The following is a 13992-nucleotide window of genomic DNA, read 5'->3' on the forward strand; positions in this document are numbered from 1 at the left end:
TACCAAAATACTTCAGGCACTCCAAAACAAAAACACACCAGCAATCCAAGAGACCAAAACATACAGCTACAATGAACTACCAGAGTTAAAAGTGAGGAAGACTAAGGGCATCACCACTACCCTGAGCATCTGCAAGGAATTTCAGTTCAATAAAAATTGGTTTAAAAAGAAGTCCAAAAAGCATACACTGCACTGCAGGCAGAAAAAAACCTACCATCCCTTCACACACACACACAACCCCTGACAAACTGACAGTGAAGGGCGCAGTGGGAAGAATACCTCCCAACAAAATCATAGCTGTACAGGGATTAAACCAATGCTACTTCATGCATTCAAATCTGCACTCAAAATAGCTGAATGCTGCTAGTAGCAGCAGTGCGTGGCATTTGCTCAACACAAGTCAGAAGTGCAAATCAAGTGTTAGGCACTACAAAGAAACAGAGACCAAAACAGCGACTCTGATACAGCTGCCATATATATTCATTGTCCACCCATATCTTGAGCACTGCGTGCACAGTTCTGGTTCACACCTCTCAAAGACGATTAAATAGATGTGGTAAAGTTTCAAAGATGACCAGCTAGGATGATCAAAGCATTTGGGGCAAGCACCCCAGACACTTGCCCTGATCTTACACTGATCCCTGGACATCCACGTTCAGTCACAGCCAGGACCAGCATATTAAACTAGATGGATCTTCAGTGTGACACAGCACTGCTGTACACATCTTACTTCCAGTGTTTTAGTAGATGATGTAGGGAAAACCCCAAAAGCTGAAACATTGAAATTATTTTTTCATAAATGCCCTTTTCTGTGAAAATTTTAATAAGGTTGTCTAGAGAACTGAGTTTCTCAAGATCTATTTGAAATAAGGTACACCCATAGTTCATCTCATGCAAAACTAAAGGCAAAGCCTTTTTAGCATTTTTATAGCTTTACTGTTTCACAACACTTTGCCCTCCCATTATAAGCTATTCCATCATATAGATGGAATAACTGAGATAGACGGACTAAGTAATTGTTTCAAACTCCCAAAAGAGAAACAGCTATTAGAAAATGAGCAGTTTTTTGCTTCCAATTCTGTGCTCTGTCCAGTAGATTACAGTACTCTTTCAGAGATTACAAAATAAAAGGATAATGTATTCACACAATCTGCTGCATTCAAGGGAACTACCGAGTTCAATTCTGGTCAATACATCTCAAAGACAGAACCACAAGGTGGAAAGGGCCCAAAGACAAACAAGTAGAATGAGAAACCTGGGAGACAAAAAAAGAAATTCATTCACACAAGCAGAAGTTGCAAAGGTAAGGATCACCCAAACTAAATGCGAAGGTAAAAGAGGGAACATGAGTCTACAGACAATGAATAATAAAAAGACTTATTTTTATCTCTTTTACATAAAGAATATTAAATGAAAAAAAGTATTTGAAACTGGTAACAGAGAATTTACAGAGTATATAAGTTAACCTGTGGCACACACTGCCACATGATATTGGAGGCAAAGAGCTAAACAAGGCTTTAAGAAAAATGCCTGAGACACGTATAAAAATGATGGCAGTAATCCAAGCTCCATTACAGCGAATAAAAATACTGAATGAAAATAAATTCTTTCACAGCAGGGCATGTGTCAGCCTCCAACTGACAACGCTTCGGAAGACTCTTGTCAAAGTTGTTCTCCAAAAGGTTTTTTTGTGGTTTTGTTTTGGTGAGGGTTTTTTTTTTCCATCTTCCTTCAAAGTCTTTGAAAACTGACCACTGTCAGAAGAAATAGGACAGTCTCTGTGTTTGATTCAGTGCAGCAGCTACTGCCTTGTAAAGGAGTATATGACAATTATTCTCAGCATCCTACCATAAAGGTACTGAGTTGTCAACATCAACAATCCAAAACATCCTTCAAAAACAAATCTCACGTCTCCTACTGTTGAATTCTGTTATCACGCAGAAGTGGGGACAAAGCCAACCTGAGGTTATAGATAGGCACAACAGGTGAGGAGAGGGGGGAATACCTTACAGCCTGGTCCTTAGGAGGAGAAATTCCAGCCCTCTAACTCCACACTGAGCCATTACATTCATTCATTCCCAGCCCAGCACCTCGGTACTACCAGTGACTGCACTCCAACTGACCATCCCCTCTGAAAACAGCAGAGAAAGCTCACTTCTGTTTCAGAGCTGCTCCTCACCTCATCCCCTTACCGATAGCTTTTTTTTTTTTTTATAAAAATAGACACACACACACACACATACATAGATATATAAAAATATATCTAAGCCTGAGTTGGAAGGTTTTAGCACAGTGGAAGGATAAATAAATAAATGTCAGGGTCTGCGTGTATTCAACAAATAAAAGCAGAATTATATAAAAGAAACAGCTAATAAAAAAGATCGTTCTGTGCTGTGTTTCCATCCTTCCAACCATTATAGGAATAAAATTATCCAGAGAGAAGATCAAAAACCTTTTTCAAAACTAATACAATTAAGCTTTATTACACTGTTTCAAGTACATTTCTCTCCTCTCCCTTCTAGGCCCCACCACTTCCCACTCCAATCCAGACTAACGGTTGTAGGAATTCTTCTATGTTATTTCCAGTAAAATGCTAGTGTTTAAGGGTCGGAAACTATCTAGTGTTTCAAGAGAGCAAAGAAAACCCGTCCTTTCTATCTATTTGCTTTTGAGCTTGCAAGAACTAGAAGACAGTTCCTGTGCAGCTCTGCAGTTTGAATAGGACTATGGGCAAGCCACCTTACTCCCCTGAGATGATTCTGCACTAAAAATATCCATCACCTTGTTTAAAAAGTTACCCTGTAGCAACAGGACACGGACCTGAAAAGGGAAACACCAAATACAACAAAAGACTTCAAAAAGAGGATAATGCAGCCTGGACACAAACTTCTCCCCACTCCGTTGTCCATAAAGGACAGACACACATACAGATTTTCCCTGCAGTTTCTGTTTCATGAAACCAAAACCAGAGAAGAATATAATAGCAGCACACAGCATGAGACCAAGAAATTGCAAAAATTCCCTTTGCGTATGAACATATGGACAACTGTGATAATTAGAACGATAGCTGCTAGATTGTTTGCAATTTCACTGAACAATCCCCATTATCTAGAAATAGAATTTTAAAATCTGAATGCAACACCAAGTGGCACTTTTAATAGTTTATTTTTTAATGAACTGTATGGATTAAAAGTGTTGCAAAATTGTATCACGTGAAATTGCTCACGGGTATGTTTTAGCATCGATGGCTTAAAAAACAATGCTGCGTGGACAATCATGCAGTAGCAGGGAACGAGAAGAGCAATAGATGTGCCAATAATTTCCTACCATTTTCTATAATCTGCGATTTTCCCATGTTCCATATTCACCATCAGGCTATATGTTGGTAGTAAAACTGATTGATTTCTCTGTCTCTTTACAACCCACCTTTTTCATTGTTTGCATCTTTTCAGTCACATAACACAACTACAAGGCGGATGTATGTAATTCTTTGTCAGGAGGTCTAATTGCTTCAGATTGGAGAAGATTATTCTCCATGTTTATTAAAAAATAAAGACTACTTATAACATTATTTCATTTTGCCAGGAAGTGAAAAATGCATTAGTTCATAAGGAACAGCATGGCTGCTCCTATTTTTAAGGCATCAATTTTTAAAAACTCATCATGGTAAACAATTAAACAGAGAAGCAAATCCCACGTTTAGGGGAGAGATTCAAATCCCTAAATGGATTTTCAAAGGTCATTTCAGGCTTAAAAGATGCTTGACAGTGTCTCTTTAAATCACGTTCATTTCAAAGGCTTATCCAGCAAGAAGCAGGCAGTGCACTGCAGCACCATTCTTTGAACTGCTGGGCTCCCCAGAGAAAAATTAATAATACAACTTTAATTCACATTTATAGCAAGATTTGTGATTTGGTCTTTTTTTAAAAAAAAATTTAGGAAAGGATTTTTAACAAAAGGAATAAAAATACAGGACACTTGTGGGGTTTTTTTATTTAGCTTTCACCTAAGCCCCATGGTGAAAAATAAAATAAAGTGTGAACTACTATAAATCTTTTTCTTTAAAATTGTCCAGTTAAAACCCCCTTATCTTTCAAATGCAAGTTGCTCAAAAGATTCGGCTTGTACTGCTTCTTTATCACTTAACTACGTTAAGGAGTGGGGGGCAGAGATACCAGGAGCTGGTAGTTCCAGGTTTCAGTACAATGCTTCTCGTTTCTCTACTCTTTGGATCCACACAGATCTGTATCCGATCCCATTACTATGCAGAGGCCACAAATAAACAACAACTTAAGTCTTACCTTCCTCTCAATGCGGGCCAACTGCTCTTTATAGAAGGCCTCTTGCCGCTTCAACTCTGCCTCCCTGCCTTGCAGCTCCACAGCCTGGGAAGAACAACAGAGCATCAGTAGAATAAGAAATTAAAAATAAAACGTGAGAGTGCAAAGAAAGCACATGGGATGCAGACAAACTAAATGGGAACTAAAGAAATCATTGCTCAGGACTGGTGTATGGGATCTTCTCAGTGGAACTACAAACTTCAGTACTGCAGTTCATTTTGGATTATCCCCACAAGTTCAAAATGCTCTTGGTCAGTATCATAGTCAAACTCATAACCTTGATTTTATTTGTCCTTATTAAATTAAAACATCTAATCATAAAAAGGTGACACCTTCCTATTGCCTTTTTCAGAACTCCACCTCATCCAAGTCTTTTTCCAGGAATCATTATGTTTATTACTCCAGTTCAATGTTCTTCACGTTACCTTAAAAATAAATCTCAAATCCTCCACTTTACAAACACTTTCCCCTTGGAATGTCAGCAAATCTCCACAGATTTAACACATCCCTACAATCACAAGGAAGATCTGAAACACAAGCAATACCCTCTCTACGCTGCAACATTTTTATTGCAACAGACATTCTCACTGACCATGCATTTGCTTTTACAGACATACATCCGACTACCCTGATAATTAAGTACTCTCTCCATATGTTCTCTGTGCATACCCCACCAGCACCCCCAGAGTTCCTCTGGCTGGGTGCAGATTTGAAGGGGATACTAGTGTCAAGAGAATTCCTCTTCCATACCATAAGTGTGACACTTCCAAAACAGCAAACTTGGTATACAAGCATGTGCTTAAGCATAACCTGGTCATCAATTAAACAGTGCTCAATTTAAAAAATACAAAGTCTGTGTGGTTAGAGCAATAGCTTTTGCCCTTTAGCTCTTTACAACCAGCAGCACTTCATTGCATTCCCACGCCTAAACTGAACATAAGAAAACATGGCATTGATGGAACTGGGCCAAACTTTTTACGTTTGAAAATTACAAGAAACAATAGCAAGAAAGATGGCACTTTTTTCTTCTCCTGTCCCACCCCAAAGTCTCTGTGGCCACATAAGTTATCGCCAGGCAGAAGACCTTTCAAACCCAGAATTACTAGTCCATTTAACATGAACGCAAACCCTGCAAATCTACTGCATCCCAGCAGCATTGCTCTTAACTTTTAATGATGATGATACAATCCCACAAAATGCTGGTCCGATATGATTAAGCAGCTAGGACAGAAACATCCCCATGGGCTCAGACCTGTCATTTTACAGCCAAAAGCCATCGTTAATGAAAAAAATTACATCTGAAAGCAAGTTGCTGTGCGTTTCCTTCTTTCTGCTCCCCTGCTGATGGAAATACAGTGGTATAATAGGACTTTGAAGAGATTTTAAAGTAGGCAGTGAAGGATGGTTGGTAAGCAAGAAAAGGAGTACATGAGACAGGGGAGTTGCAGGGATGTGGTGCTGGTATCTGTTTGTTTTTAAAATAAAAAGAAATATTTTTGTTTCCACGTTTGCCAGCCCAGTCAATAGGGCCAGGGTAAGACACAAGCACTAGAGATACACATCTAAACCCTCTTGCTCTCAAAGACGTTTGATTAAAGGCAAAATCTCTGGCTTTGGTTTACTCAGAGCCGCTATATATACTCCAGCCCATGCACCAGCTCAAATAAGATGGGAGAAGGATGCGAATGAGCTGCCCCATACATGCCCCTGACCAAAGAGATACTACAGCAACAACAGGGGCACTGGTGGGCACTTTGTAAGTACCAAAATTATTACCATTTTCTGGTACGAGAACCATAGCTATCCTTCTCAACCAATATCCATCTTCTATACAGAAAAGGACTAAGCAATTTCAACTGAAATGAAACAGATCTAAGAAAGCAGGGTGGTCTGGTAGATCATCAAAGGACCCCGATTCTCCTGCTGATTTTTCTACATAAAGCCCATAATATCAGATTACTAATCAAGTGACTTATACTTCCTTAAGGAGAAAATAAATAAGGACAAGAATGAGAAGTAAGACAGTAGCGACGTCTCTCCACAATTCAGGTGGAAGGTGCTTTTCATGTGAAGTGTAATACAAGGAAAGAAAATAAAAGTCAGAAGATGATCTCTTAAAAATGCAATAGAGTTTTGCTTCATCTAAATAAATTATGTGGCAGTGCTACTCTCCTCGTGTAGCAGACTATTCTGGGAGCATGAAACCAATACATGTAACAATACTGGTAAGAGGCTTTATTCTGTTTCTGGCAAGACATCGGTCCACACACACTCACTCATCTTTTCAACCTATGAGCTTGCCTGACCTCATTCACCAAGAAATTCAGCATATTTATGCATATGAGGCCTCTGGAAGGGAACACAAACCAAATACCTAATCTCTCAAGTAGGGTGCTGAGATGCAGACACATTAGAGGTATGCTGATCTGCATGATGACGTCCTGCATGGACTTCCAAGCAGGCCTGACTGGAGGGAGGATGCCCACAGTGAATAATGCCTCCACACCAATGCACCCTGCAGCAGACAGACATTCTGTTAGTGACTTCCCCAGGATCTTGCAAAACTGACGTCAAAGAATCAAAACTGGATCTCCCAGCTGCAGACTATGATCTTGGCATACTCCCCATTCTTCCCCCTAAGTATTTTCTCCCGTATTATCTCCCATTATGTCCCACTTATTGCCCATAAGTTCTACGATGAACCAGAGGTTGCAGAGAAAACTTCTACTTGCAACTCAAATGCATCTTCAATGCCTTGCTTGTTTTTCAAGAGCTGCTGATGTTTCAGTGCATTGAAGTACACTGAGAAACATTCCACTTGTGACAGATCCACTTGAAAGTTGCTTTCTGTTTCTCTCTATCCCCAGCTGTTATTACTAGAATCTTTAGTACACTTTATGATGTTTGAAGTATGAATGGTACAGTCAGAGCATGTGTCATTTGAAATATTCACTGTTCCAAACTGGGTTAGGCAACAAGGGACATTTTGTATGAATACAGGATATTTATTAAGAGTTCCTCTAGTCCTGCTGCTTGTTCCCTACCTGAAGTCAGAAGCCTGTGATGTCCCAGACAGAACTGGCTGCTATGGAGATGATTGCAATTTCACAAGGGATTGAGATTGCAGGTGCCAAACAAAGCATCAGATACACTTTTCACATAAAGGCCTTCAGAACTAAAGAAGGAAGGAGAAGGGAAGACATGCATGAAAACACACTGGTTTGAAAATAATATATCAGAAAGCTGCATTTCACATCCACGCTGCAGATACTACAACGGAGTTTGAACTTATAATGCAAGAGATGACCAAAGCCCAGAGATGACCAAAGCCCAGAGATGACATCTAAGAAACTATAGCATAGAACACAGCAGAGAGCGTGGTGTCCAAGAAGTATGAATACAGAAACAAAACAGAGGGAGGGGAGGAAGAACACACATAGTTGTAGAACACATGAATGCACCCAAAACTTAGAAAAGTAGCATGGGACAGCACGTATTTGCAAAAGAGAATGCATGCAATAAGCAACTGCCCTCTGTACAAAAACTATTTATAAGAGATATTCAGGAAACGTTCAAGAATTTCCTTGATGGTGTCAGAAGTTACAAGCACTGCGTTCTTACAAAAGGACAGTGAAGGTGTACTACTAGCATGCTGCTACAGCTTCCGTGGTTATGGATCCATGGTCTGGTTGAGGGCTCTTTCAAATTCTTGCTATGTTTTATCTTTACACTTTTTCCACAAGCCCAAAGTTTTTCAGGTTATCTCACTGTTGCTTTGAAGAGTGACAAAGAGCTAGGGCAGTCATGTGCGATTCTCTGCCTCCTCCCTTTATCAAGTAACCCATTTAGAAACAAACCGTGAAAGCACATTTCTAAAGCTACGCGTTACATACTGGCTCAACTAAAGAATTCAAGCACTGGCCTGCTAGCTGACACACAGGCCAAAAGAAATATTTTACAAGCCTCTTAACTGAGGTAATGAAATATTATTGGTTCATTCTCCATGAGCAAAGCCAGACACTCTCAGCCTCGTCCTGAACTGACACCAACATGCAACACATCCGACTATGCAACTGATCTTCTAGAGCTGGGCTTCGCTCTAGCTACATCCATTCACAGATTAGCTTTTGCTTCGCCCTCCACAAAATATCACCAGATTTTTATAATTTTTAATCATAGTCCCTTCTCATCACCTTGTTAAACATGAAAAATAGGAAGGAAATCTGCTCGAAAAAAAGGGGCTTGTGGCAGGGTCAGATCACAGTAGGGAATGTGGCACCCAGAAATTAAGTGCAGCAATAGCACAGCCCACAGCTGATGGCTACCATCAGGCTGTCTCTCTCTGCAATACTGTTGAGATTCTGGGATTTGGGGAGAGGGCATGGAGAAGACTCTACTGAGGACAAAAAACCACACCCCTCTCTCTGGCAAAGGGCAAGCTGAGCTAGAAGGAAAGGTCCATACCTCAATCTATACAGAACTTCCTCAAAGGCAAGTCACAGCACTTGGCAAGATTATTGCAAAAATATTTATCTTCTTGGCAAAACACATTCACCAGTCACAGACGAACTAGTGAGATGACGCCTAGAGAATCAGTCAGAGGCAATACAGGGAAATAAGCTACAAGGATAAAGGAAAGGTCCTTAAGTCTTTATAAAATGCCTTGTTTCTACACCATCCTGTCTTGGCTGAGAGGAGTTATCAGCTTCCCCCAAAGGTATCCACTAGGATCTCTGCAGCGGCACAGCAGAGATACTTTGGCTGGGTACCTCAGCTTGCCACACTTCACAACTGCAAATTCTTATACCTCATGCTTTTCCATGTCTCTTCCAGTGCTGGTAGCAGTCCAGGTGGTAGGGAAAAAAAACCAAATGCTATTAAAGGCTCCAAGCTAGAAGGGATTGACAGCAATTCACTAAAGAACAGAACTAGCTCCAAAATTAGCTAGTTGGCATGTTCCTGACCAAGCCTAAAGGGAATGGCAGAGCTGAAAGGGCAACACTGAAACACCATGAGGCAGGCTGCACACATCATGCCTGAAACTGAGCAGCAGAACTTTACAGAGAGGCTTGTACCAGACAAGTAACTATGGGGGCGCCTTGACTCAACCTCCACTGCATCACTAGAAATACCACCATTATTGTGAGGCTGCCTGCAGTCACTATTCCAGACACGTGAGGCCTACAAAATCACTTACTTTTTGTCCTTTCTCTCATTCTGTTTAAAGGCAGGCGACTGGGTTTTGTTTTGTTTTAGAACCCAGATACAGAATCATTGCCTTAAAAAGCAGTACTGGTGTAACCTTCATTTCTTCCTGTTTCTGCTGCTCTCTTAGCCAACAACACACATCACCAAATCAAGTTTGGTTTCAGCAGCTGTAAGCTACACAAAAGGAACCAGTGAAAATCTTTATGGAGGAAATAATATGCAATTTTCTAGCTGAACACCTTTTAAAATGTAATGACAGAAAATAAAATCCTGCATCTGTGCTCAGCAATAACAATCTGTACGCACGCAGTAACAACATGACACTTGGAATAAGCAAGATCCAGACAAAAAAAAAAATTAAAAAAAAGAGAGAGAGAGCTTACCCAGGCATCCAAATCTGCAGGCTTGGAATAAAGAGAGCACAAGAGAGAAAGGAAGAGAAAAAGAAGAAAAAGAGAAATCAGTGATTTATGGAGGTTGCCTGCTGCTGCACAATATAGCTTTTAGGATGACAAGTTTAGAAAAGTTCCTTAAAAATGACAAGCATCTTCAGCAGTGCAGTGCTGTCCCCTGTTGGGAACAGTGCTATTAAAACAAAACAGAAGCACATGCACCCCAAAAAATGAAAACAAAGCAAAGCCCCCAAAGACTGTTGCAGGACTCCCCTGTAGGGTGGAAGGTAAGCAAAGACAGCTGTGAAACTGCCAGTTTCAGGTCATGCAAGGTGCTGCATGATCTTAGAGATGCTGACATCTACAACATGCACCAACGAACGTGGCAATGCTGGGCATACTCACAAAGAAGCAGCCAACAACTCTGCTGTTTCCAAATTACTTGCAAAGAACAAGTATCCTTTTGCAAGGGCATTTTTTGGATGCACAAGCTGACCTACATAGCAAGTCATCTTCTTTACTGGACAATTTCAAAGAGTGCTTCCTAACAGAAAGCCAGTTGACTGATCAGATTTCCAACTAGATCCCTGTACACAGGCAACTGAACACATCTTTAGTGCACAGTTCAGACCTCTGCCAAATCCAAGCTGCCTTCACCTGCTCTTTCTTTTGTTGGCAAGCCTATTTAAGTATGAACACAAGCAGATAAAGCCGGCTGCAGTATCACCTCTTATTTATTTATTACAACTTTTTACTTACCCAGTAACCCAGCAGCAGCAAAGCAAGTATAAGATGATAAACATTTCATGCCCATTTCCAACCCCTTCTGAAGCCAAGGCATTTATGAGGCAGCCACAGCTCTCATTTGTTGTCAAGGGCTGCAAGCCTTCCCTGCCTCTCAGGACTAGATTCAATCAGCAGCACATTCGCTAAGCAGGAACTTCAGAAAGGCTGGCCTTTTTTATTATGATTATTTATTTGAGGGGAGTTGACAGGGCAGGAGGAACTTTCCTCTTGGTCATAGTTCAGTGCCAGAGGGAGCAGACGGTGGAGCGCAATATGTTTATGGGATCTGCCATCATTTTAATGGCACAGAGCAACTACTTCAGGTAACTGAGGGATGATCTGTCATCAGCTATGTGTGTCATCCATCCTCATCCTTTTCAACAGCTGAGAGGGCTGGAACTGAGTATCTACAGTTCAGCTGGGGGAAGCCCATTTCCCCTTTTCTGCAGACAGGTTTGATACAGCAGCATCAAATCCTTGGCCAAACAAACCAATACACAACAGGTGTTCACCAGTAATCACTGACCAGTCTTGACAAAAGCCTGATTTGAATAACATTTTTCTTCCTGCTGATTTTTACAGTCAGGACAGATGTGCTTAGTTTTGTTTTTACATTTTAGCAATTGCAAGGCTGTCCATCCTCAGCAGATGGACAGGAAGAACACAGGGCTCTTTATGGTACATGTTACTATTTCAGCAGGTAGGTCATGCACACCAATAGCTCTTTACTGGATGTACATCTGTCATCCCTGGGGTGCCTAAGCCATTAACTGTCACATTCCTGGTGGAAAAATGCTTGCAGGGCAAACTGCACACGAGGTACTAACTCAGTGGCACTACACAGCCGCTGAGAAGAGAGCAAGGAGAAGGAACCAGCCCTATCACCAATAGATGGTCCCTCTTAAACCCCTATAAGATAAAACTAATTCTGCGGTTGTGCATTATAAGGAAGCTAACACTGTTCGCAACCACAGGTCACCTTTCCACAGGTACCGCCAAAGGCTTCAATTTTGTCACCTTTCAGGAGGGGGGAAATTATTACTCCAAGACTAGACAGATATACTCCTCTGACTGGAAACAGAGAAATTAAAACAGGTGTAGATGCAGTAGGACATATTGCTGCATTGGGAAAAAATAACTACATTTGCAGTGAAGCACAGACTCAATAAAATATAATAATAAAATAATACGAACATTAAAACCCAAGAGGGTTACTAGTTTAAGTTTTGGTATCTCTTAACCATGTGCTAAGATCTTTTGTGGACCTACATTTACCAAATTGACTGATAAGAAAATACACAGCATGTCCACTAATATTTTTAAAGTTTAAGTAAACTGCTTAAGAAATGAGCAACATCTGGGTTCCTTGCTTCCTAACCAAGTGAATCTCACTTCCAGCTGCCAGCTGGGGGCTTATGAGTTTTATAATCACAGCCTTGGAACACAAGCCACCATCTAGCACCCTTGGCCAGTACTGCTGAACTCTTCTTCTAAAACAAGAGTTCATTTCTCTTCGAGGCAACCCCTTGGATAGCAATTACAGGAAGCTGAAAAAATACTAAAAATACTGGATTTAATCATTTGGGGTCAAAACCAAATCAAGATATTATTCTTGACTGCATCGGAGGCAAAAGATTAATGAACCAGGATCCAGGTCAAACCACCAACCCCTGTCCTAGGTATTCATTTCACAAATCTCACATTTGAGCACTGATTATTCCGGCAGGGGATGCTTTCCCACGTATGTATCAGCAATCCAACTTCCAACGAAATCAAGAATATAGCGCCAAATTAGTATTTCACACATACGGATAACTTCCAGCATCTTTTCCGAAACCCATATACCACATCACCCATAAGTGCCTGCCATAATGCATACCTCACTCATGTCTGTCACGGTCTGGGCAAATGTGAAAATGGCAGTGAGCAATTAAAACATAGTTCTGCGATTGGTGGTGAGGGAAGGAGCAATCAGCATGATAAAACTGCAGCCTTAGGAAGGGCAATGCCTTTGTAACCTGACTGGAACCAGCTTCACCCTGGATTACCTTGCTGTAGTCAATAACTCTGTCATGTAACTAATTTCACTACAGCATGACCAATGACTCAGGAATCCAAACTACCAGCATGGTAGAGATCTCTTACTTCAAACTCAACACAGAGTATTTCTAGGGGCACTGCCAACTTTGGGAGTGGAAGATAGAGTGGGAGAAGCGAGAAACGAGAGGCAGCAGGTGCCCAAAACCCAAGACAGCTGCTGGCAACAACTTTTGCACTCGTGTCAGTATCTGAAGAGCTCTGCAGCACATATTCTAACATCTTCATGACCAGACTTCATCACTGAATGAGCGAAGAGTCATTTCTTCTTAAAGGCAATTCCAGCTCTAAAGTCTTCCACCATGGTAGGAATTAAAGCATTTAAAGAATACATCTAGACATTTTGTATCCACTCCAGACCTTTAAACGCTTCCAGTTTAGTGGAAAATTGAAGCAGTATCAATATTAAATGTAATGAGAGTCAGAGATGTAACCAACTGACAAGAGAAAGGAAGCAGGAAGAGACACTGAACAGCAATCAGTTTTGAGGAAAGGCTGTGATGAAATTGCTCAACTAATGTACACAGAGAATACGCAATTCTATAAACATGAAGATGGGAAGCAGCAGAAAAACCCTCTGCCCTTTTATGATGCAGGGACAACTGCACCTCTAATACTTACAGCATTGCTGCAAATAGGTTTGCAATGCAGACAGTTGATAGTTTTCATTTAAAACAAAATAAAGAGAAAACTATTTTATAAAATCCAAAGTAAACCATCTGCTTTCATTGCTTGCTTTAATACTTCAGCCCATTCCCACATTCTCCTTTTCCCATCACCACTTCTATACATGCACACATACAGTTTTCATTTTCTAGGCTGCCAACAGACAAGGCATTCAATGTCTATAGAAATCTTGCAAAGCGTAGGCTCTCTAGAGATGGATGCTCACGATGCTTATTTCTGGTAGCAGGTGAGTCAACAGCTCCCCCTAAATTTTTACCTCCTTGCTTAAATTCCTACTCTGCCTGTTAGACATAAGAATCTCCAAGTCCCTGACCAATTGAGCAAAAAAGAAAAAACCTCCAGAGAAAGCATCATGAAATTCTGCATTAATTATGACTTTCTATCCCAGAAAATATTTCAGACCCTACTGAGTCAATGAGGTATTTTCTCAAAGCTAGAATTAAAGGCCACTCAACTCTTCTTGGATTATTTCTAGCTCATAA

At 40.7% G+C, this 13992-nt stretch overlaps 1 protein-coding gene across 9 annotated transcripts in view; it reads right to left on the reverse strand.

The window, feature by feature from the left end:
• The window catches only part of CHCHD6 (coiled-coil-helix-coiled-coil-helix domain containing 6), a 115998-nt gene that overhangs the window by 70559 nt on the left and 31447 nt on the right, over positions 1-13992 (reverse strand). For 6 of the 9 annotated variants that reach the window (XR_008821171.1, XR_008821170.1, XM_056334072.1 and 3 more), the window contains 2 exons: positions 9932-9952; positions 4302-4385 (listed from right to left, as the gene is read on the reverse strand). The exons of 1 other annotated variant lie outside the window; for it this stretch is intronic. Coding sequence is in view for 6 of the 8 variants with exons in the window: in XM_056334072.1 (XP_056190047.1) it covers positions 4302-4385; positions 9932-9952 (105 nt within the window). In the remaining 2 variants the exon portion in view is untranslated. The remainder of the gene's footprint in view (positions 1-4301; positions 4386-9931; positions 9953-13992) is intronic. 2 more of the 9 variants (XM_056334068.1, XM_056334070.1) reach the window with 1 other exon arrangement.

Source organism: Falco biarmicus, chromosome 4 (genome assembly GCF_023638135.1).
Source record: "Falco biarmicus isolate bFalBia1 chromosome 4, bFalBia1.pri, whole genome shotgun sequence".
In the NCBI taxonomy this organism is placed as follows: domain Eukaryota; kingdom Metazoa; phylum Chordata; class Aves; order Falconiformes; family Falconidae; genus Falco; species Falco biarmicus.